Source organism: Carcharodon carcharias, chromosome 5, assembly GCF_017639515.1.
Source record: "Carcharodon carcharias isolate sCarCar2 chromosome 5, sCarCar2.pri, whole genome shotgun sequence".
Classification (NCBI taxonomy): domain Eukaryota; kingdom Metazoa; phylum Chordata; class Chondrichthyes; order Lamniformes; family Lamnidae; genus Carcharodon; species Carcharodon carcharias.
Window position 1 is genome coordinate 45,592,444 of NC_054471.1, and position 24,680 is coordinate 45,617,123.

The 24,680-nt window shown below is 41.9% G+C and overlaps 1 protein-coding gene across 9 annotated transcripts in view; it reads right to left on the reverse strand.

Annotated features, from left to right (window-relative positions):
- Positions 1-24,680, reverse strand: part of fig4a (FIG4 phosphoinositide 5-phosphatase a) — a 106,201-nt gene that overhangs the window by 76,585 nt on the left and 4,936 nt on the right. For 8 of the 9 annotated variants that reach the window (XM_041187851.1, XM_041187847.1, XM_041187853.1 and 5 more), the window contains 6 exons: positions 23,804-23,938; positions 20,436-20,534; positions 17,158-17,281; positions 13,233-13,389; positions 3,765-3,815; positions 462-613 (listed from right to left, as the gene is read on the reverse strand). In XM_041187851.1, the coding sequence (XP_041043785.1) occupies positions 462-613; positions 3,765-3,815; positions 13,233-13,389; positions 17,158-17,281; positions 20,436-20,534; positions 23,804-23,866 (646 nt within the window). In that variant the 5' untranslated portion in view covers positions 23,867-23,938. Of the gene's footprint in view, positions 1-461; positions 614-3,764; positions 3,816-13,232; positions 13,390-17,157; positions 17,282-20,435; positions 20,535-23,803; positions 23,939-24,680 lie in introns of those variants that run through there. The other variant, XM_041187855.1, reaches the window with a different exon arrangement.

Here is a 24,680-nt window from a genome sequence, read left to right on the forward strand (position 1 = left end):
ATTAAGCCTGGCACCTGTGTAAAACAATTATATACTGGAATCACATGATGATCACAAAACCATTGCCAATTGTTGTAAAAACCCATCTAGTTCACTAATGTCCTTTAGGAGAAGGAAATCTGCTACCCTTACCTGGCCTACATGTGGCTCCAATATATAATATATTAACATTTATTAAAAACAATTTTAAATTAAAATTGTTCCACTTGCTGTAAATAGGTCTGGTAGGAGCTCTGTGCATCATTGTGAACATATTTCATCTGTTCTGAACGTGAACATGGAATTAAATCTGGCGTATAATTATTCTAATTTATATTCTATTGACCCACTCCACATTATGAGAAAGGGCAACCACATAGTAACCATAGGAGAAAAGGGGCAGACAACCATGCATTTATTTCTATTGGCCAACTTACACCATTCTTGAACAAACACCTGCATCTAACATGTTTAATACTTACCACTTCCAGGCTGTGTACTGACACCTTCATCCTCAAAGATATCAAAGCTCTCCTGCCAACCATGTCCAAAGATTTCACTTTTCAATCCTTCACTGGGCATTTTCAACAGTGTTAGATTGAACTGAAGGGAATGAGTCAGATCATAGCTGTAACTATAGAAAAGAAATAAGGCAACATAGCTTCTCTTCACAGATAATAGTACATATGTAGCATACGAAAAGAATGGCTGCTGTTTTTGTTAAAAACTAAAAGCCACCCATTTTCTTTAATTTTCAAATGTTTTTCTTTGTTCTTTCATGAGATGTAGGTGTCATCTGACAGGGCCAGCATCTGTTGTCCATCCCTAACTGCCCTTTAACTAAATGGCTTGCTAGGCCATTTATGAGTCAACCACATTGCATTGGATTTAGGTCACAAGTAGATTAGACCATGTAAGGATGGCAGATTTCCTTCCCTAAAGTATATTACTAACCGGATGGACTTTTACAACAAATCATAATTGTCATGGTCACCATTAATGAGTCTAGCTTTACATTCCTGATTTATTAATTGAAAATTAAATTCCACCAGCTGACATTTTGGGATTTGAACCCGTGTCCCCAAAGCACTAGCCTGGGCCTCTGGGTTACTTGTCCAGTGACATTACCACTCTGCTTCCATCTCCCCAGATGGAAGCATATCATACATTTCACAAGAAACAAGTCCATATGGCCAACGGAGGGAATACAGGCAGTTTCTTCAAGCAATTTTAAATGTTAGAACATGGACATGTGACCCTGCCATTATTCAGGATAAAACTTGTTCATTAGGCTAGGTAATTTACTTTTGTAAATATACCTGATCTTATATGGTCTCACAAAGGACAGAATCAATATTTGCATTCAAGCAACGAAGACAATCCTGTAAAACAGGTAGCTAAAATTTTCTTCTTCATTGCAGTGTCCTCCCGTATCTGAAACATCCTGGTCTAACAGTATAAAGGGGAGGTCAATTCCATGAGGGGTAGTTAGTATTAAAGTATTCAGTACTTCTTGGATCTTATTTATTTCTAATGAGGTACTGGTCTCTCTGATACTCTACCTCATTAAATGAATTGCCGGGATTGGCAGAGGGCGGGGCGGGGTGGGGTGGGGGGGGGGGGGGGGGGGGGGTGCAGAAAAAAGACAAAAAGTTAAAGTTTATCCCTTGCTCAATTTTAGAACTTAAAGAAGCTTAAAAAAGGCAGAGCAATAGTAACAATTTGGGATTAGCACCAACACTAGTTTCAAATTAATTACTTCACAAAGCACAGACTTACTCATGTCTACAGCACAGAAAGTAACCATTCGGCCCATCGTGTCAACAAAGATCTGTCTACACTAATATTTTCCAGCACTTGGCCCATAGCCCTGGAGGCTATGGCAATACAAATGAATATCTAAATTCTTCTTAAATGTTACGAAGGCTTCTGACTCAACACCCTTTCAGGCAGCGAATTCCAGACTCCCACCACCCTCGGTGAAAACATTTCTCCTTAATTCACCTCTTAGCCTTCTACCTCTCACCTTAAATCTATGCCCCCTGGTTATTGACTTCTCTACTAATGGAAAAAGTGCCTTCCTATCTACCCTATCTATGCCCCTCAATCTTATACCCCTCTATCAGGACCCCTCGCAACCTTCACTGCTGCAAGGAAAACAACCCCAGCCTATCCAATCTTTCCTCATAGCTCAGACCCTCCAGCCCAGGTAGCATCCTGGTAAATCTCCTCTGCAACTTTTCCAGTGCAATCATCTCCTTCCTATAATGTGGTGACCAAGACTACACACAGTACTCCAGTTGTGGCCTAACCAGCATTTTATACAGTTCCAGCATAACCTCCTTGCTCTTCCATTCCATGCCCTGGTTAATAAAGGCAAGTATCCCATATGACTTCTTAACCACCTTACCTATCTGCCCTGCTACCTTCAGGGATCTGTGGATATGCACACCAAGGTCCATCTGATCTTCAGTACTTTCCAGGGTCCTACCATTCAGTGTAATCCCTTGTCTTGTTAGCCCTCCCCAAATGCATTACCTCACACTTCTCCGGGTTGAATTCCATTTGCCACTGCTTTGCCCACCTGACCAGTCCATTGAAAACTTCCTGCAGTTTACAGCTTTCCTCCTCACTATTTACCACCCTACCAACTTTTGTGTCATCCGCAAATTTCCTGATCATACATCCTACATTTAAGTCCAAATCATTCATGTACAACACAAACAGCAAAGGCCCCAACACCGAGCCCTGCGGAACCCCACTGGAAACAGACTTCTAGTCACAGAAACATCCCTCTACCATCACCCTCTGCTTCCTGCCTCTCAGCCAATTTTGGATCCAATGTGCCACTATGCCTTGGATCCCAAGGCCTCTTAACTTTCTTGACCAGTCTCCCATGAGGGGCCTTATCAAAAGCCTTGCTAAAGTCCACGTAGGCCACATCAAATGCATTACTCTCATCAACACTCCTGGATACCCCCTCAAAAAATTCGATCAAATTTGTCAAACATGACCTTCCCTTTACATCTGGAAAGAATTGGGAGAGAGGACATCATAACCATGTAGAAGATAGTAAAGATGATGCACAAATGACGAGTAAGCAACCAACCATCCTGGGCCAGCCAGCATGGAAGCCGATCCATTGTTGGGCGAGGATGCCCTGCACATTCGTCCAGTACGAAGGTCATGAATTTTACAAAAGAACTATTCCTAAGGTGTCAAATCTTTCAGGTACCAGCTTTACACTCTTGTAGAACTAGGCTAGTCTCAAAAGGCTACCAGCTAAATTATCTAACTCCTGTAACAACATTCCATCATTTTACATCTTCTCCAGTCACTGGATTGAGTTCCAGCCATTAGAAACTGGAAGGTTAAGGCATAACCAGCACACATCCATTTCAAGCTTAATATGTAATCACCAGAGTCATTGATCATTATGCACCAATCATATATTGGATAATATTTGAACTCTAACATTATAATACAACAAATCATTTAATTCCTCACACTAAAAACAGCAGCATTGACAAGGCAAAATACTATTTAAAAAATCACTAGCAACAGCAGGAGGAATAAAAGAAGGGGCCAACAGGAAAACCAATTGTGTACTGGGCCAGGAAAGACATTAAATAGAAAGAGAGGAACTATGAGCATTATCTATGCATTTACTATGAGCTACTTTCCTTGTCACTCTTCATTAGTAACCTAATCTTATTCCTTTGCCAGAGCAAAAACTGGTAATATTATATTAGACATGTAAATCACAAATAAAAGCAACGCCTTACCTAAAATAAAAATTGCTGGAAAGATCCACACTCTGGAAAATTCTCACATACCTGGAAAAATAATTACTTAATGTTTCATTTTAGTGGTATATACTTGAAACATTCAGAGCAATGAAAAAGAGACAGAATATTCCTAACAGATTAGCTGAAGTGATTTCTCTTTGAATTACATCAATGTCTTCAATACTTTATAAGAATCAGCAACAATAAATGTCCAGATACGTGTGCGCTTGCTTCCAAGAAAGACAATAGAACAAATAAAAGTAACTTAGTCTCACAATCAGTAGTTGGCAATGTAATGTAACGAATTATTAGGAATAATATTTGGAACAGGGAATAAAAGGGTGAATACAAGATTTACAGGGAGAAGAGAATGGATCTGCTTTCCATTACCTAACACAGTGCTGGCCAGCCAAAATGTGTCAAACAGCATCCTGAGCTGTAAGTTGTTAACTTTATACTCATTGTAGTTAATTGTATGCTGATGTTGGGCATTAACTTGTGCTCCAACAAGTAGGAACAGACTGAAATTGTGGTTGCTGGGTTAGAAGGTGCAGGTTTGAAATCTGTATCTCTGTAAATAAATGATTTAAAAAGTGTATAAAGATTGGCTCCAGTTCTTTTCTACACTATCTGGTTTTCTGGAGTATTACAAACTTCAATGGAACAAAACAAGGAAAAATGTTCACTTAAAATAAAAATACTCGGTAAGTGACAAAAAATCACATTTCCGAAGGGGGCAGCTCCTGTCTGACAAAATGCTGACTTTTTGAGAGAGTGACATTACATTGGAAAGCCAGATGGTATAGCATACTACACCTCCTTCATCTGCATTTATCTTTACAAGCAGCTATGCAACTTACTTCAGACAACCTCAGTAATAAAATGTTACAGTGGGTACCACAGAATCAGAAAAATAGAGGGCATATGCTCTCAAGCAGGGGCTGAAGGAGACTGCAAAGAGATTCGGAGAAAAAGACAATGAAAAAATTTGCAAAAAAGAGGATGAGGATTTTAAATTCAATCCATGGGGGATGCAGAGTGTCAAATGGAAGTTGGCAGGGATGGAAATCAAAGTAGAGCCTGACTTAGTATGGAATTGAAAGTGAACAGTGGAGATAATGTATGGAGAGCAAAAATAGCAGACAAGGAGCATGTTTGAGGAACGAAGTATGGAGAGAAAAAGTGAGCTGCAAAAATGCCCATGTAGTGGGCAGCAGCTTGTTTTGTTAACATTACAGATGAGAAATGATAAAGGCAAGAAGTCACTTTTGGAAGCTTCTCAGAAAGGTACAGCAATACATCATGGGGGATTCTAATCTACAGATAGACTAGAAGAATCAGGTGGGCAAGAGTAGCCTAGATGAGGAACTTATACAGTGTCTTCAGGATGGTTTATTAGAACAGCACATTCTGGTACCAGCCAGGGAGCAAGTTATACTAGACCTTGTACGGTGCTAATAGATAGGATTAATTAAAGACCTCAGCGATCAGAATATGATTGAATTTTACATTCACTTTGAGGGAGAGAAGAATGGGTCCAAGATTAGTATTTTAAACTTAAATGAGGGCAATTATGAGGGCATGAAAACAGAGCTAGCTAAAGTGAACTGCCAAATTAGGTTAAGGGATACGTCAATAGAGATGCAGTGGCAGACATTTAAGGGGATATTTCAGAATATACAGAATCAAGACATTTTGAGAAAGGAAAATTCCAAGGGGAAGACCCACCATCCGTGGTCAACTAAAAAGTTAAAGCTAGTATCAAATTTAAAGAAAAAGCATATAATTGCATAAGGATGGACAGCAGATCAGAAGATTGGACAGAATATAAAGGAACAGTAAAGAATGACTAAAAAATTAGTAAGGGGGAGAAATTAGGGAACGACAAAGCTAGTTAGAAATAGAAAGACGGTTAGTACAAGTTTCTATCGATATTTAAAAAAGAAAGTGAGCATTGCTCCGATTGAAAGGGAGTCGGGGAATTAATAACGGAAAAGGAGGAGATGGCAGGTGAACTGAACAGGTATTGTGCATTGGTTTTCACTATAGAGGATAAAAGTAATGTCAGGCAAATTAATTACTGTAGCAAGAAGCTAAACTAGCTAGTCACTCAGAGGGTCTGTAAAACAGATAGGCTTTTCAAACCTGATGGTCAGCAAAGGACGCACGAAGAGACAGGCAACTTTGTTGGAGTGAGGTGGAGGCTGAGCGAGTAGCGAATTAGTTTCGCGTGGGAATTCGGTGTACAGGAGAAGAGGTGTTGCATACATTGGAATTAATTGAGTAATCAAATTAAGTAGAAAGTAAATTATATATACAGGAGAGGTGTTACGTTGCAGCTGTGGAATGTGGGTTATTTTGTACACTAAGGAGGTTCACAACAAACACGTCGACAGAAAGTGTAAGCAGCTAGGGGAATTCTGGATCAGGGTTACTGATCTGGAAGCCAAACTGCAAATGCTCCACAAGATAAGGGAGGGGGAGAAATACCTGGAAACTGTTCCAGAAGACGCCTTTTATTATAGGGCCATCTGTTTTGGTCAGCAGTGAGGGTCAGAAAGATGCGACCATCAACGCGGCAGGTAATGGGACTGTGTAGAAGGTAGCGGAGGAGCCTCAGGATTTGAAATTGTCAAACAGGTTTAAAGTGCTCACAGGCTGTGTGACGAAAGTGAGGTCTGCAAAATGGATGAGCAGGCTGGCTATGGCGCCATGGGGGAGCAAACAGGAATGCAGTGGTAGTAAGGAACAGTATACTGAGGGGGATTGACATTGCTCTCCGCAGCAAGAGTGAGTCCAGAAGGCTGTGCTGCCTGCCCAGTGCCAGGGTTTGGGATATCTGCTCAGGGATGTAGGGGAACTTGCAGTGGGATGGGGAGGATCCAGTTATCATGGTCCATGTAAGTACCAACAACATTGGCAGGACAAGGAAAGAGGTTCTGCATAGTCAGTATGAAAAGTTAGGTGCCAAATTAAGAAGCAAAACCTCAAAGGTAATAAGCTCTGGATTATTACCTGAGCCATGTGCAAATTGACATAGGGCAAATAAGATTAGAGAGATGAATGCATGGCTCAAAGACTGGTGTGGGAGAAATGGGTTCCAGCTCATGGGGCACTGGCATCAGTACTGGGGAAAGTGGGGGTTGTACCGTTGAGACGGTCTGCACCTGGGACATGTGTTCCTGCGAATCGCATAACAAGGGAAGTAGAAAGGGCTTTAAACTAAACAAGGTGGTGAGGGATCAAGCTTGGGTAGATATAGCAAATCAAGGGGTAGATTCAAAGCAGGAGACCAGAAAAGTAATATGGGAAATGAGAGTCATGGAATAGCAAGAAGGGACAGAGAGATAAAACCTAAGAATACAGTAATAGTCAAGACTAGGTGTTACAAAGATAACAAGACGACAAAACTAAAAACTCTGTATCTGAACGCGCTTAGCATTCGTAACAAGGTAAATTAATTGATTGTGCATCTTGGCGTCCTCTGAAGGTCCCCAGCATCACAGATGACAGTCTGCAGCCAATTCAATTCACTCCACATGATATCAAGAAATGGCTGAAGGTACTGGATACTGCAAAGGCTATGGGCCCTGACAACATGCCAGCAATAGTACAGAAGACTTGTGCTCCAGTACTTGCCTGGCCAATTACAGCCCCATCAGTCTACTCTCGATCATCAGTAAAGTAATAGAAGCGGTCATCAACAGTGCTATCAAGCAGCACTTGCTTAGCAATAACCTGCTCACTGACGCCCAGTTTGGGTTCCACCAGGTCCACTCAGCTCCTGACCTCGTAACAGCCTTGGTTCAAACATGGACAAAACAGCTGAACTCCCAAGGTGAGGTGAGAGTGTCTGCTCTTGACATCAAGGCAGCATTTGACCGAGAGCAGCATCAAGGAGCCCGAGCAAAACTGGAGTCAATGAGAATCAGGGGAAAAACTCCAAGTTGGTTGGAGTCATACCTAGAACCAAGGAAGATGGCTGTGGTTGTTGGAGGTCAGTCATCTCAGTTCCAGGACATCACTGCAGGAGTTCTACAGGGTAGTATCTGCGGCCCAACCACCTTTAGCTGCTGCTTCATCAATGACCTTCCTTCCATCATAAGGTCAGAAGTGGGGATGTTCGCTGAGATTGCACAATGTTCAGCACCATCGGCAGTGACTCAGATATCGAAGCAGTCCATGTATAATTGCAGAAAGACCCGGACAATATCCAGGCATGGGCTAACAAGTGGCAAGCAACATTCACGCCACACAAGTGTCAGTGTATAACCATCTCCAACAAGAGAGAATCTAACCTCATAACATTCAATGGCATTACCATCACTGAATCCCCCACTATCAACATGCTGGTGGTCACCATTGACCAGAAAATGAACTGGATTAGCCATATAAATACTGTGGCTACAAGAGAAGGTCAGAAGCTAGGAATCATGCGACGAGTAACTCACCTCCTGACTCCCCAAAGCCTGTCCACCATCTACAAGGCACAAGTCAGGAGTGTGATGGAATACTCCCCACTTGCTTGGATCAGTGCAGCTCCCACAACACTGAAAAAGCTTGACACCATCCAGAACAAAGCAGTCCGCTTGATTGGCACCACATCCACAAACATTCACTTCCTCCACCGCCGACGCACAGTAGCAGCAGCGTGTACCATCTAAAAGATGCACTGCAGAAATTTACCAAGGCTCCTTAGGCAGCACCTTCCAAACCCACAACCACTACCACCTAGAAGGACAAGGGCAGCAGATTGATGGGAGCACCACCGCCTGGAGGTTCCCCTCCAAGTCACTCACCATCCTGGCTTGGAAATATATCGCTGTTCTTTCAGTTGCTGAGTCAAAATTGTGGAACTCCCTTCCTAACAGCACTGTGGGTCTACCTACACTACATGGACTGCAGCGGTTCAAGTAGGCAGCTCACCACCACCTTCGGAAGGGCAACAAGGGATGGGCAATAAATGCTGGCATAGCCAGCAAAGCCAACATCCTAAACATGAGAAGTTATCAGAACCTCTTAAAAGCAGCCCCTTCCATCTGATGGCTCGCCAGATAATGCTGGTGAAGCAAGCCAGCAAAGAAAGAGTAAGGAACAAAGATTGGTTTGAGACCCAAGTTGCAGAAATGACTCCGGTTATTGAAGTGAACAGCATAGCTCAGTTGGCTTAACTGTCTCCTAACCCTAAAGCATGTGACAATCTCATGCTAACCAAATGTGTAGAAGATAAAAAAGTTACTGTGCCATCAAGTATCGGATCAGTCTTTGTGAAGAAATACAAACTGCTAGTGACAATAGCAATCTATGTGCTATGTATGAAGGCATCAAAAGAACATTTGGTCATACCATTGCCAAAGTTGCTCCTCCGAAATCCTCACCGACAGGAACAAACAAATGACCTGCTGGATAGACCACTACTCCGAGCTATACTCACATGAGAAGGGTACCTCTTTGCCTGTGCTTGATGATCTTCTCCACCTACTGGTCATGTGAGAACTAGATGCAGAATCCTCATTATTTGAACCTGAAAAGGCCATGGACTCCCTAGCAGCAAGGAAAGCACCTGGAAAGGATGGCATAGCAGCTGAGCTAATCAAATAGGGAAAGCCCCACCTGCTGCCCGACCCTCTTCCTCTGTCAAAGAGAAGTCTCTGTCCCACAGTATATGCATGATGCAAACTTCGTTACATTATACAAGAACGTAGGCGATCAAGGGGAATGCCACAACTCCCAGGGGCATCTCATTCCTCAGCGTTACTGGGAAGGCCTTTGCCAGAATTATTCTAATGAGGTTCCAGTGACTAGCCAACAGAATAAGCCTGGGGGGGGGACACTGTGGCTCCAGGACAGGCGGATCCATGGCACATACGATTTCCCTGCGTCAGCTTCAAGAGAAGTACAGAGAGTGTAAACACAAACTACCTTGCTTTTGTGGATCTCATAAAAGCATCTGACACCACAAGGACAGGCCTCTACCAAATACTCGAACTCCTAAGCTTGTCAGTCACATATGTGCTTTCTTTGATTACATGCACGACACCATTCAGTTTCATGGCTCCATCTCTGATTTTTATTATCAAGAATGGGATGAAACAAAGCTGCGTCCTTAGTCCCTACTCTATTTTGTATCTTTTTCTCTGCCTCCTGACTTATTTCCCTGCTGACACAGAAGGGGTCGTTCACCACACACAGATGAGAAACTCCTCAATTTATCAATACTCAAAGCCAAGACAAAATTGTGGCATGCCCTGATCAGAGAACCTCCATAATGATGATACTGCACTAGTGCCCCAGGCAGAAGACTAGCTCCAAAGGCTCATGGATCATCTGTCCCATGCCTGTGTCACATTCTCGCTCAACATTAGTGTCAAGAAAACCATAGTTATGGGACAGGGTATTGTGTCTCCACCTGTGTTCAGGTGCAACACACCACTGGGAGTAGTCAGCAAATTCTGCTGTCTTGGATCTATGGTGACAGAAAACATGTCTCTTGATGAAGAGCTCAGCACATGCATTGTAAAGGAAGCCAACAAATTTGGCCACCTAACAAAATGGGCATGGAGAAACATGGACCAAAAAGCTTATAGATAAGGCCCATGTTCTCTGCACATGCATCTACCAAGAAAAATGGTTCAATAACTTCTATCCCCAATGCCTATAATGCATCCCTGGCATCACGTGGAAAGACAAAGCCAACAACGTGGCAATCCATTCTTTTTTTAAAGTTTCATTTTACAGGATGTGGGCTTCGCTGGCTAGGCCAGCATTTATTGCCCATCTGTAATTGCCCGAGGTGGTGGTGGTGAGCTGCCTTCTTGAACCACTGGAGTCATGTGGTGTAGGTACACTCAGTGCTGTTAGGGAGTTCAGGATTTTGACCCAGTGGCAGTGAAGGAATAGCGATGTATTTCCAAGTCAGAGTGGAGAGTGGCGTGGAGGGGAACTTCCAGGTGGTGGCATTCCCATCTGCCTGCTGTTTCTGGTCAATGATAATCCCCAGTATGTTGAGAGTGGGGGATTCAGTGATGGTAATGCCATCGAACGCATGGAGCGATGATTAGATTCTCTCTTGTTGGGAGATAATTGTCTGGCACTTGTGTGGCTTCGATGTTACTTGCCACTTGTCAGCCCAAGCCTGGAAATTGTCCAGGTCTTGCTGCATTTGGACATGGACTGCTTCCGTATCTGAGGAGTTGTGAATGGTGTTGAACATTGTATAATTACCAGCGAAAGTTCCCACTTCTGACCTTATGATGGAAGGAAGGTCATTGATGACGCAGCTGATGTTTGGGCCCAGGACCCACTGGAGGAACCCCTGCAGTGATGTCCTGGAGCTGAGATCACTGACCTTCAACAACCACAACCATCTTCCTTTGTATTAAGTATGGCTCCAGCCAGCGGAGAGTTTTCCTCCTGATTCTCATTGACTCCAGTTTTGCTGGGGCTCCTTGATGCCACACTCAGTCAAATGCTGCCTTGATGTCAAGGGCAGTCACTCTCACTTCACCTGGGGAGTTCAGATCTTTTGTCCATGTTTGAACCAAGGCTGTAATGAGATCAGAAGCTGAGTGGTCCTGGCGGAACCCAAACTGAGTGTCAGTGAGTGCTAAGCAAGTATTGCTTGATAGCACTGTTGATGTCCCCTTCCATCACTTTACTGATGATTGAGAGACTGATGAGGTGTTAATTGGCCAGGTTAGATATGTCCTGTTTTTTTTGGTACAGGACATACCTGGGCAATTTTCCACATTGCTGGGTCGATGCCAGTGTTGTAGCTGTACTAGAACAGCTTGACTAGGGGTGCGGCAAGTTCTGGAGCACATCTTCAGTACTGTTGCCAGAATATTGTCACGGCACCATAATCTTTGCAGTAATGAGTACCTTCAGCCATTTCTTGATATCACATGGAATGAATCAAATTGGCTGAAGATTGGCATCTGTGGGGGCCTCCGGATGATGAGATGGATCATCCACTCGGCACTTCTGGCTGAAGATTGTTGCAAATGCTTCAGTCTGATCTTTTGCACTGATGTGTTGGGCTCCCTCATTATTGAGGATGGGGATATTTGTGGAGCCTCCTCCTCCAGTGAGCTGTTTAATTGTCCACCAACATTCACAACTGGATGTGGCAGGACTGCAGAGCTTAGATCTGATTCGTTGGTTGGCTCTTTCGCTTGCTGCTTATGCTATTTGGCACACAAGTGGTCCTGTGTTGGAACTTCATCAGGTTTACATCTCATTTTTATGTATGCCTGGTCCTGGCATGCCCTTTTGCACTCTTCATTGAACCAGGGATGATTCCCGGCTTGGTGATAATGGTCGAGTGGGGGGAAAAGTGCTGGGCCATGAGGTTAGAGAATGTGGTTCAGTGCAATTCTGCTGCTGATGGCCCACAGCACCTCATAGTTGCCCAGTCTTGAGTTACTAGATCTGTTCAAAGTCTACCCCATTTAGCACGGTGATAGTGCCACACAGCAAGATGGAGGGTATCCTCAATGTGAAGATAGGACTTTGTCTCCACAAGGGCTGTACATTGGTCACTCTCACTGATACTTTCATGGACCGATGCATCTGCTGCAGGCAGTTTAGGATGAAGTCAAGTCACATGTAGGCCAGACCAGGTAAGGGCGGCAGGTTTCCTTCCCTAAAGGGCATTAGTGAACCAAATGGGCTTTTCCGACAATTGTTAATGGTTTTATGATCATTAGACTTTTAATTCCAGATATTTACTGAATTCAAATTCAACCATCTGCCATAGCGAGATTCAAACCCTGGTCTCCACAGCATTACCCTGGGTTTCTGGATTACCAGTTGAGTGACAATACCACTAGGTCACCGTCTCCCCCTCGTACCATGCCAAGCATGCTAGCGCTAATCAAGTGAAGACAACTTGGACTGGCCAGTGCCTGTGCACAGCATGGAAGATAGTGTATCCTTGGGGATGCAGCTGTGTGTGAGGTAGCCATGCCAAGAGACCAGCAGGGCTCCCAAAGCTCCGACTGAATGATTCTGTCAAAGGAACATGAAAGTCCTCAACATCAACCACAACAAGTAGGAAACTCCAGCTGACAATCAATGCAAATGGCAACACCAGCTGTGTGCAGGAATGCACCACAATTATGTGGCTTCAGTAGCTCCAAAGCAGATGCCAGCCTCAAAAACAAGGCATCGACAGAGATCATCCCGCATGCAGCAAGAGACAACTTCACACGTGGCAGACTTCATCTTTCCAGAAGTGGATTGTTCAGCCATCAAAAGTAGCACAGCAGATGATCTCATCTAACCTCACCAGAAGTTCTGAGGTTGCATTCCCATCAACTCTCACAGATGGAAGGGTGCCATGTGATCAAGAGCTAAAGACTTTTTGGTGACGTTAAGATACAAGGCTTTAAGTTAGTGAGAGTTAGTGTTTAGGTTAATTGTAAAATTGCCCTGACTTATTTAAATTGTTTGGTGCTCACTTACCTGGCTTCATCTGGATGGGCAATTCTAACTGAGTCATTTGGAATGGAGATAATGTTGGTGTCTTCTATTTTATAAATTGAATGGCCACCAATATCTGCAACTTTTCTTCTTTTAGTAATTAATACAATATAGTACCCTTCTAAAAATCTGACAAACCCTGAGAGAAAAATATGAATCGTTAGCCTTCAACATAAATAGAGCTTTATATTATTACAACAATCAAAATGTAATAGACATATTTACTGCATCTTAGTCTAAATAATAGTCTTGATAGCTCAGTGGATGGAAAACATGGCACTGGATTGAGCAATACAGAGGATGATGATCACATATTCACTATCTCACCAGTACCAAGGTACCCGATTTCAGCTAGGACATTGGTTCAAATATAATAATTACCCCACTATCCCCGAGATTGGAAATGAAGGGTGGGGAGGGGGTGCGTGGAGGAATAAAAACAAAAATAAATGCACAGAATGGAAAGTAAACTTATGGCATGGGTTAGGAATTGGTTGGGCAGTAGGAAAGAGAGTAGGAATAAGGGAACACACTAACTGGTGGGATATGACAAGTAGAGTCCCTCAAGGCTCTGCACTGGGGCCTAAGATTTTCATCACTTATATCAATGTTTTGGATAAAGGAACAGAGGGTTATGTTATCCAAGTTTGTAGATGATATTAAGTTAGGAAACACAGTAAGTTGTACAAAGGGAGTTACAAAGGGACATGCAAATTAAATGAATGGGGAAAAAAAACTATAGCAAATAGAGTTCAATGTGGGAAACTGATGCCAGGATCCAAGAAAGGCAGAGCAGAATATTTCCTTAATGATGAGAAACAAGAAACTGTAAATGAACTAAGAGATTTGGTGTCCATCTGCATAAATCACTAAAAGTTAGTGGATAGGTATAAAGCTTCTAATAGGACATTATTCCTTTTTAAAATAAATGCCAAAGTGTAAAAGGGGAGGATGTTATGCTTCAGCTGCACAGACTCTGGGGCACTGTCTCCAGTTTTCGACACCACACTCAGGAAGGAATTACTGGCCTTGGAACAGGTGCAGTACAGACTGACCAGAATTAAACCAGGGCTTGAAGGGTTAATTATGAAAACTGATTACACAAACGTGGCTTGTATTTTCTTGAGTTTAGAAAGTTGAGGAGTCAACTAATAGATATTTAAAGTGACAAAATTATTTGATTGGGTAGAAAAATACAGGATAACAAGGCACAATCTTAAAATTAAGCAAAACCAAGGGGCACATTTATACACAAGGTAGCGAAAATCTGGAACTCCTCTGCCACCGCCCACTGCTACCACCCCCCTCAAAAGACTGCAAGTGCTGGATCAATTGAAATTTTCAAGTCCAAGGTTGCATAACAAAAATCTGTCAAGGGTTATGTACCAAAGGCATGTAAATGGAATTTCAAAGATCAGCTCAACTGTGATCTGACTGAATGGTGAGTGGGGGTTTGTAGTGGGGGAAGAGGGGAACATTCTCAAGGGCTGAATGGCTTACTCCCAATCATATGCGATGTCATGACTGTTAACTACTATCCAGGATGTTATAATGTAGGCATCAGGTAAGGGAAAGAAAAACAGTACACATGTGGTGCCTACCACGTCTAAAAACTCATGAAGAATAGCCTCTTTTTTTCATTTGCGGGATGTGGGCCAGCACTTATTGCCCTAGAGAAGGTGGGGTGAGTTGCCTCCTCGAACTGCTGCAGACCCAGGTACCAAGCACAGCACTACAACTTAAATAAAAACAAAAAACTGTAGATGCTGGAAATCCAAAACAAAAACAAATACCTGGAAAAACTCAGCAGGTCTGGCAGCATCGGTGGAGAAGAGCAAAGTTGATGTTTCGAGTCCTCATGACCCTTCAACAGAACTATGTAGAAATAGGAAAGGGGTGAAATGTAAGCTGGTTGTGTGTGTGTGTGTGTGTGTGTGTGTGTGTGTGTGTGTGTGTGTGTGTGTGTGTGTGTGTGTGTGTGTGTGTGTGTGTGTGTGTGTGGAGAGACGTTGGACGTTGTTGGGACAAGCAAGCAGTGATAGGAGGAGATAACCAAAAGATGTCACAGACAAAAGAACAAAGAGATGTTGAAGGTGGTGATATTATCTAAAATGTGCTAATTAAGAGTGGAGAGCAGGACAAGCAAGGTAGCTATAGTAGGGGTGGGGTGAAATAAACGATGGATGGAATACATTTAAAAATAATGGAAATAGGTGGGAAAAGAAAAATCTATATAAATTATTGGGAACATCAAAAGGGAGGGGGAAAGAAACGGAAAAGGGAGTGGGGACAGAGGAGGGAGTTCAAGATCTAAAATTGAACTCAATATTCAGTCCGGAAGGCTGTAAAGTGCCTAGTCAGAAGATGAGGTGCTGTTCCTCCAGTTTGCGTTGAGTTTCACTGGAACAATGTAGCAAGCCAAGGACAGACATATGGGCAAGAGAGCAGGGTGGAGTGTTAAAATGGCAAGTGACAGGGAGGTCTGGGTGATGCTTGCGGACAGACCGAAGGTGTTCTGCAAAGCGGTCACCCAGCCTGTGTTTGGTCTCTCCAATGTAGAGGAAACTGCATTGGGAGCAATGAATGCAGTAGACCAAGTTGAGGGAAATGCAAGTGAAATGCTGCTTCACTTGAAAGAGTGTTTGGGCCCTTGGACGGTGAGGAGAGAGGAAGTGAAGGGGCAGGTGTTGCTTCTTCTGCAGTTGCATGGGAAGGTATGGTGGGAAGGGGTGGGAGTCGGTAGGCTTGTAATGGATATTGGTGGACAGTCTATCACCAGAAATTGAGACAGAGAGGTCAAGGAAGGGAAGTGTTAGAGATGGACCATGTGAAAATGATGGAGGGGTGAAGATTGGAAGCAAATTAATAAATTTTTGCAGGTCCCGACGAGAGCATGAAGCAGCACCAAAGTAACCATCGATGTACAGGAGAAAAAGAATTGTGGGAGGGGGCTGGAGTAGGACTGGAAAAAGTAACGTTCCACATACCCCATAAAGAGACAGGCATAGCTGGGCCCATGCGGGTACCCATAGTCACACCTTTTACTTGGAGGAAGTGAGAGGAGTTAAAGGAGAAATTGTTCCGTGTGAGAACAAGTTCAGTCTGTCATCAAATACTTAAGACACAATTACATAGGCTATAATTGTACTACAAAATCAAGCTCTGACATTTTGTAAATGGTCAGTGCAACTAGAAAATGCTGTTGTGCTGAACTTCCTGTTCGGTTAGTTCCAAAGTGCAGTAATATTAATTTGACTCTGAGGAGGCTAATTTAAGCTGCATTCTGAGAGTCATAGTTCAGATTGCTATACTGCTGTATTCTGGAATACAATTTGCTATCTTGTTGAGCCTTTGTTTAGCTGATGGGGTGGTAGTTTTGTGGAATCCCAACTCAAGCCTCAGGTTTCTCAGAATATGCTCCAAATTAAAAAAGTGCTAGGAGACAATTCAAGCTCATAACAAATAGGAACCCTATAGATATGTTTAACAATTTTATGGTGAATTTTATTATTTACCCTTCTGCTTCTTGCCACTAGTATCTGTATGACCTATTATGATTTGTAGGCTCTGAATTTTGTAATTAGTAGAACTTGTTCATGCTTGACTGGTGATCCCTGGTTTATCCAACAATAATTTGCTGCTGTTTTATGGCTATGAAATCAATGGCAATCTGGTTCTAATATAACAGTTTGTATATCAAGTGCAATGTCAGAGGGCATAAACGCAGGAGGCTGGTAAACTATGCAAAAACCCAATATTAGGGTATTCAGCAAACATTAGTCTGCAGCACTAGGTCTACTGGTAACAGTCTTGCTATTATTACACGATAATGTTGTCTCTTGAAAAAATGGGATAAACACTTTTTCAAACAGGGTCACCACAGAAATGGCTTTTTTCACATTCTTACCAACAATGCCAAAAGCGGATACAGCTCGTGAAAGCCCAGATAATCCCTTCTGCCCCATTTTAGTTCGATTGCCCATATCAAGGCGACTCAAAAGTTCCTGAACTTCTTGTTGATTGTATACATGCTAAACCAAAACAAAAATGATTTTTAGAATCATCAGGGTAGAAATTCAAAATCATACATCCATTTCATGGGCGCAAATTGGGATCAGCAATGACAATTTTAGCAGTAGAAAAGCATGCACTCTATTTATGCATACATCCAGACCGCTAACTTTTAAAACAAAGGAATCCCCATATAGTCAACAGAAGGAAAAATCAATGGACAAGATTTCACTCTTTTACTGTAACAAGCCAACTAAAATCAACATAATTCAAACATTAACAGGCAAAAGATATTTCAAATAAAAAAGGTAAATTTCACTTTAAATAATCAATTCAAAGATACACCTCAAGTAGTTATAAGCACTTGAATTATTTCCTACACAAATGTGGTACTATGTGCAATCTCACAGCAATGGCCAAGTTGGAAAGAGTAGTTAGAACCTCTCACTTAATTGCATTCACCAGCAGCCATATTCTATCTGAAGTCCTCAGACATTGCTAACCAAACCCTACAAGGTGCACATCTATGAACCCTCTGTCAATCGGGTCATGAGAGTCCTGATGGCACAGAATCCACAGAGACTCTCTTCTTTGAGCACTTTAAATGGTCTGGTGGGCTCCGGCAACACACAAACAGCAGCAATAGGTCTTGTCCAATCTACAATCTAATGCTCTTCCCATCTTCAGCTCCCTGCCTTTTCTAACTATATAATACAGTAACACAAGCTCTGCTCTATTCTCAGAGACTTGCTTCAACACAAGGATCTGTTTCGAATTGCCAAACAGAAAACTGTTCCATTTGGAGAGAGTCTTACTTCCTCTCACGTGAATTCTGTGTTCAGAACTGCTCAACAGAAAAGCAGGATGAAACCCAACACCACTGCAATTAGCTTTCTATTTAACCATTGCCTCTTAGCTGTTCATTCCAATGGCAATCGCAGATCACATGGGCATTTCTTGGAAGCTAATCATGTCATAGTTAGGACACCAATTAATCCTCTTTCAGAACACTCCCCAGTTCACTTTGGTTTTAAAGAGGGTATCGCACAAAGTAAATGCAGGCTTTTCCCAAAGTATATGGGTCATCACACATGTGCTCTGTTTAGCATTTCTCAATCTACAAGCTAACTAAATTGTGTTCCTCAAAAGATATTGCTGAAAGCAGCCACCAATAAAAGAGTTTGCTTTTCTTTCTCCATACTTATCTTGACTTGTAGCCAGAAGGATCAGGAGTGCTCCTTCGGGTTCGATAGAATTACTGAAGGCAGTCATCAATCCACCTTCAACCCACTCCCCAACCCCACAAAATTCTTCACTCCCCCCACCCCAGGATTTATCCAAGGGCCACCAGGGGCAGGGGGTTCAAATTCCAATCAGCCACACCGAATGTTCCTTTGGAGGCATGACCGACACCACCAGCATGACCCAATTATGACAATGAGGGCATGGACCAATTTAGGATTATTCTTGGCCATGTGTTGGAAGCATATAGTCCATTATATTAGCAGCCCTCAGTGTACCTACAATGGGTGGGTGCAGCCATCAAAAAAAGCAGCTCACCATCACCGTTCAAAGAGCAATTTGGGATGGGCAACAGGCACATCCCAGGAGTGAATAAAGGAAAAATACCTGAAAATGGGCTACATTGAATTTAGCTCCTATAGACTTTGGCACAGAATGAGACCATTAGACTTGCCACACCTGTATCAGCTTTCAAAGGCTAATTCCCCTTAACAGTTTTATTGCTCAGTATTATTCCTTTTCTTCTGTGTGCTTAAGATTTTAGGGTGTAATCATATTATACTTGATAACTGTTCCTTTAAAGATGCTTCTTAAAATTATGTTTAAATCAAATATGAGCAAGTTGGTGTTTGTGGAAGGTAGTAATGGGAGGTTGACAGGAAGGACATGATATAATAAAAGACGATGGCAGATGTTAGAAACACAACACATCGTTGCAAAAATGCCTATTTTAATAATTAATATGTTTTAGCAGTATAACATTTAGTTTGGGGATTGAAGTTTTAAATGCAAGATAATGGAAGTACCTGGTCCGGGACATTAGTGAATATCCCTAAGATAATTACAAATCCAAAGGTCCCGGTTTACCTAAAAGGGTGGGTTAGAAGAGTGTAGCCAATAAAAAGGGTGGTTATACCTTAACTTCAGAATAGATCCAGTAAATTTGGTATGATAGCAGTTATCCCCATTAAAGATGTAAATTATTTGTGTAATTGCTCCAAATCAAAGAAAGGTTGGAAACCTGGTAAACAATGGAAGGACTTAAAAGTATCCATATGATTTTCAGATCAAAGGGCAAGTTTGGAAATTAAGGTTAATTAGTTGAAATCTCTATCTGGGACACCTCAAGTGTGCCATGCTGCCATGGGGTTAAATTGCAATGAGGTACCCTTTTGTTTTGGGTTTATCTGTGTGATTTCACATAGAAGTAGTTAGCTGGAACATGGGAGTAGCTTTGAGAAACAAAGAATTTGCCAGAAGCTGTAAACCAGAAACACAAGGGATTTTGTGTTTGTGGAGTCACTGCACAAGAAAGCAGTGAATTCCTAAGAGCTGTGACACACCTTGATTTGGTCCTAGGAGAAGTGAAGGAATCCTGCAAAGAATACTGGATGGAAAAAATTAGAATGGGGGAGTGTCCTGTTGAGAATTTCAGGATTAAAATCAAAGTGTTAGCATAATATATGGTGTTAAGTTATTAGGGCTTGCTTTGGTTTCCCTCGAGGTCAAAACAAGTCAACATTTGGCAAAATAATTGCTAAGTTAATGTCTCAGGTGTACATCCTCCCAAGAGTGAATTAAATCATAAAAGCAAAACACTGCACTAAGGTCTACACTTGAAATGCTAACTTGTCCGTTCTGAATGGATGCTGACTTGACCTGCTGAGGGTCTTCAACATTTTCTGTTTTTGTGTCAGGACTTCAGAGAAATGGCAAGTCCAGAGTTGACCAAATGATGAATAAATTCTCAGTGGTGGTGGGCACAATACACTAGAATTAAGATAATGTTACAGTGATGGGAAAGTTAAATTATTTGTGCCTTGCTCTCTGCATGTCTGAGACAAGTACCTGTAATTATACCCTACTGAAAAATGTTTCAATAACACTGCATAACAAAACAAAATCAATCATGCTCCTTCAGGCGGCACTTACACGGTCATCAATAACTACCAGGTCCTCCGGTTCTGTGCGGTCTATTTTCAGAACACGAAATTTGGTTTCTGCATGATTGCTCCCAACCAGGAAATATCTCTAAGAGGAAAAAAAAACATATATACAGTTTCTTCAATTCACATTTTTACTTCCAAAAAAATTGTCTTGAGCTTAACATTTTAAAACTAAAAGACTTGCAAAGACCACATTTGTCTGTACTGAGTGTTCCTTGCTTTTAAAGGCAATCTGTTCCAAGTTATTTTTGTATAAAAAATTGCGCACCATCACCCCCCTCATCCAAAACCCACATTAGTCGCTGGCAGGTTGGCAATATGCTCTCAGGATTCAGCTAAAAAAGCTCTATCCAAATTATACTCCTACTTCACCATCCAAGAATATTTTTCAAGTTTAGACTTGAAAAAAATACTCATATAATTTGAACACTACTATGCCACGTAAAATGTTAACCATTATCAAATTATTAAAAACAATTAAAATTAGACAATACTCAGTTGGAGACACTGAAAACCCTGATGGCAAACAGGATGGGTTGACTTATGTAATTCTATTAGGAGCAATTACAAAAATAGATCTGGCAACTATTAAAAAAGAGCCATGGAGCAAGAATAGTAAAAGTATTAGAAGAAATAAAGCATATTAAGAGTTTGGGAATAAAGTACGAGAAGAGATGAAAGTGGTCTAATTTGAATCTATAGCTAGTTTGTATCAAAAGTTAAATTTACCACCACAAAAATATTAATTCCTGTGAACAGAGGATACATATTGTGTTGTTGATCCTACTCATCAATGCTTAAAATCAACAGTAATGCAGAGAATAATGTTTTCAAAATGGATTTTATGCAAATTTCATAAGTTCTAGATTCACCCTGTCACAGAGAAGACATTGAGAATTCAATTTACCTCTGAGAAGGGAGATAGGGATAGGTGGGAAGAGGGCAATCATGTAAACCAGAGATAAAAACAAAAAAAAAACTGCGGATGCTGGAAATCCAAAACAAAAACAGAATTACCTGGAAAACTCAGCAGGTCTGGCAGCATCGGCGGAGAAGAAAAGAGTTGACGTTTCGAGTCCTCATGACCCTTCGACAGAACTTGAGTTCGAGTCCAAGAAAGAGTTGAAATATAAGCTGGTTTAAGGTGTGTGCGTGGGGGGTGGAGAGATAGAGAGACAGAGGTGGGGGGGGGGGGGGGGGGGGGGGGGGTGGGGGGGTTGGTTGTGGTTGTAGGGACAAACAAGCAGTGATAGAAGCAGATCATCAAAAGATGTCAATGACAATAATACAAAAGAACACATAGGTGTTAAAGTTAAAGTTGGTGATATTATCTAAACGAATGTGCTAATTAAGAATGGATGGTAGGGCACTCAAGGTATAGCTCTAGTGGGGGTTTTTTTTTTATATATAATGGAAATAGGTGGGAAAAGGAAAATCTTTATAATTTATTGGAAGAAAAAAAGGGGGAAACAGAAAGGGGGTGGGATGGAGGAGGGAGCTCACGACCTAAAGTTGTTGAATTCAATATTCAGTCCGGAAGGCTGTAAAGTCCCTAGTCGGAAAATGAGGTGTTGTTCCTCCAGTTTGCGCTGGGCTTCACTGGAACAATGCAGCAAGCCAAGGACAGACATGTGGGCAAGAGAGCAGGGTGGAGTGTTAAAATGGCAAGCGACAGGGAGGTTTGGGTCATTCTTGCGGACAGACCGCAGGTGTTCTGCAAAGCGGTCGCCCAGCTTACGTTTGGTCTCTCCAATGTAGAGGAGACCACACTGGGAGCAACGAATGCAGTAGACTAAGTTGGGGGAAATGCAAGTGAAATGCTGCTTCACTTGAAAGGAGTGTTTGGGTCCTTGGACGGTGAGGAGAGAGGAAGTGAAGGGGCAGGTGTTGCATCTTTTGCGTGGGCATGGGGTGGTGCCATAGGAGGGGGTTGAGGAGTAGGGGGTGATGGAGGAGTGGACCAGGGTGTCCCGGAGGGAGCGATCCCTACGGAATGCGGATGGGGGGGGTGGTGAAGGGAAGATGTGTTTGGTGGTGGCATCATGCTGGAGTTGGCGGAAATGGCGGAGGATGATCCTTTGAATGCGGAGGCTGGTGGGGTGATAAGTGAGGACAAGGGGGACCCTATCATGTTTCTGGGAGGGAGGAGAAGGCGTGAGGGCGGATGCGCGGGAGATGGGCCGGACACGGTTGAGGGCCCTGTCAACGACTGTGGGTGGAAAACCTCGGTTAAGGAAGAAGGAGGACATGTCAGAGGAACTGTTTTTGAATGTAGCATCATCGGAACAGATGCGATCATGTAAAATCATGTAAACCACTCCCTCAGACTGCCAATGCTGTGCCTCTGTCCCGAAGATTAAGTCACTTTCCCCAGTTAATCATGAAATATTTTGAGGTAGCTAGCAGAAGAGAGACAGTAACAAAGATCTAGCTTTTGTAAAGTGAGATCTAGCCATAACTGTGCTTACCTGCTTTGGCATCATTTACAATCTTCATGCTACTTATAAAAATTGTCCTCTGGAGGTGCACTTGATGGTAATTTTTAAAAAATAAATTCCTAGTTATTATAAAATGCACTGAATAATACATATCTGGAAGGTCTAAGGTTTAAAAACAAAAAAACTGCGGATGCTGGAAATCTAAGGTTTGACTCCTGGCCTGGATGATTAAAATTGGCGTTAATGCTTCGATAGAGAAGTGTGGTCACTGATCACTACGTCCTAATTTCAGGTATCCATCAGGAATTTATCTTGCAGAATCCTGGTCAGATAACCAGGATATCTGTAAACTGTTACTCAAAGTTTATTGTTGTTTCCTCTTTCTTCCTGTGTACTAGCTCCTTTTAAGCACTTTCAACAGGAAGAACTATTTTTCTACTTTTTCTAGAAGTACCATCCCAGTGACAAAAGTGCTTAGAGTATTGCTGAAAGTCCTTTATTAGACTAATGTGGCATCATTCTCTGTATCTGCCCTGCTCTCATTCATTACCCAGTGATTCCAAAATACTGAGCAACTAGGAGATTGGCATGTTTGGTTAAGACAAACAACTTACAATAATTCAAACAACCAGTATTCATAGCCATTCTTCCAGTCTAAGACATGATTATGTGAATGAGGTACAACAGGAATGGCAGCACCACAATATTTCAAACAAGTGCTTTTGATATGAACTAAAGTTTGGAATAGAGTAAAACTTAAATGCCACAGGTATATGGAAAAACTGAATCACTGCAATGGTGGTAAACTTTCCCTTACTTATTCTACAGTCCCCTCTGAATGCAGAAACATAGGTGCAATAGATAACAATTGTAAAATCCACTGACAAAGCATGCAAATACTAAAAATTGAACGTACTGCTCGAGTTTCATACAGAACCAGTTTCTGTATACAGCTAATGACTGGTTGCACTGTTGGCATGGTGGCAACAAAGCTGACTTCCGACAATGTTATTATATCCGCATCCTCTTAGATCAGGTTTGCAGTTTATACCTAAAACAGAAGAAACAAGAAGTACTTTATAGTTTATCAAAGCCATTTTTACAGGTTTAATTACCTCACATTAAGTAGATTCAATAGTAATTTTCAAAATGGAATTGCATAAGTGAAAAATTTGCAATGCAAAAAAGCAGGGGAGCAAAATTGTATATATATTTTCACAAACATCCTTCAGTCTGATGATTCTAAAGCTGCGTGAATCCATTAGCTTGAGTAATTCAAAGGAGAAGGATTATTTCAATCTCAGAGCATTCCAGCATGTGAACTGGCCAGAATCAATTGGTGGAATTTAATGATTCAGTTACCACACACAAGGGAATCTGAGTTTATTGTAATTTGAACATGCAAATATTCCAGATTGTACATCATTATGACAATAATTTATTGCATATCCCTAGTTGCTTGATTGATTAGATTCTTTGCTGTTCTCTGATGTGGGGCTAGAGTCAGAAAGGCCACATCAGGTTAGGACTGAAGGGTTACACTGTTGTAAACTAGTAAGACGCAAGTTTTTTTCTTTCCACACCAGATTCAAAGTCGTAAATTGTCATGGTGGAATTTGAACCCTCATCCTCTGGATTATTAGTGCAAGACATAGGACAGTAACAAACCAAAATGTCACCTCACCCTTGGTATCAGAGTACCAAACATATTTAACAAGATTCTATACAAGAATCAACTCCATCTACCAACACAATTATCAACAATTTCTCGTCAGACCTTGCAAACGAGATAC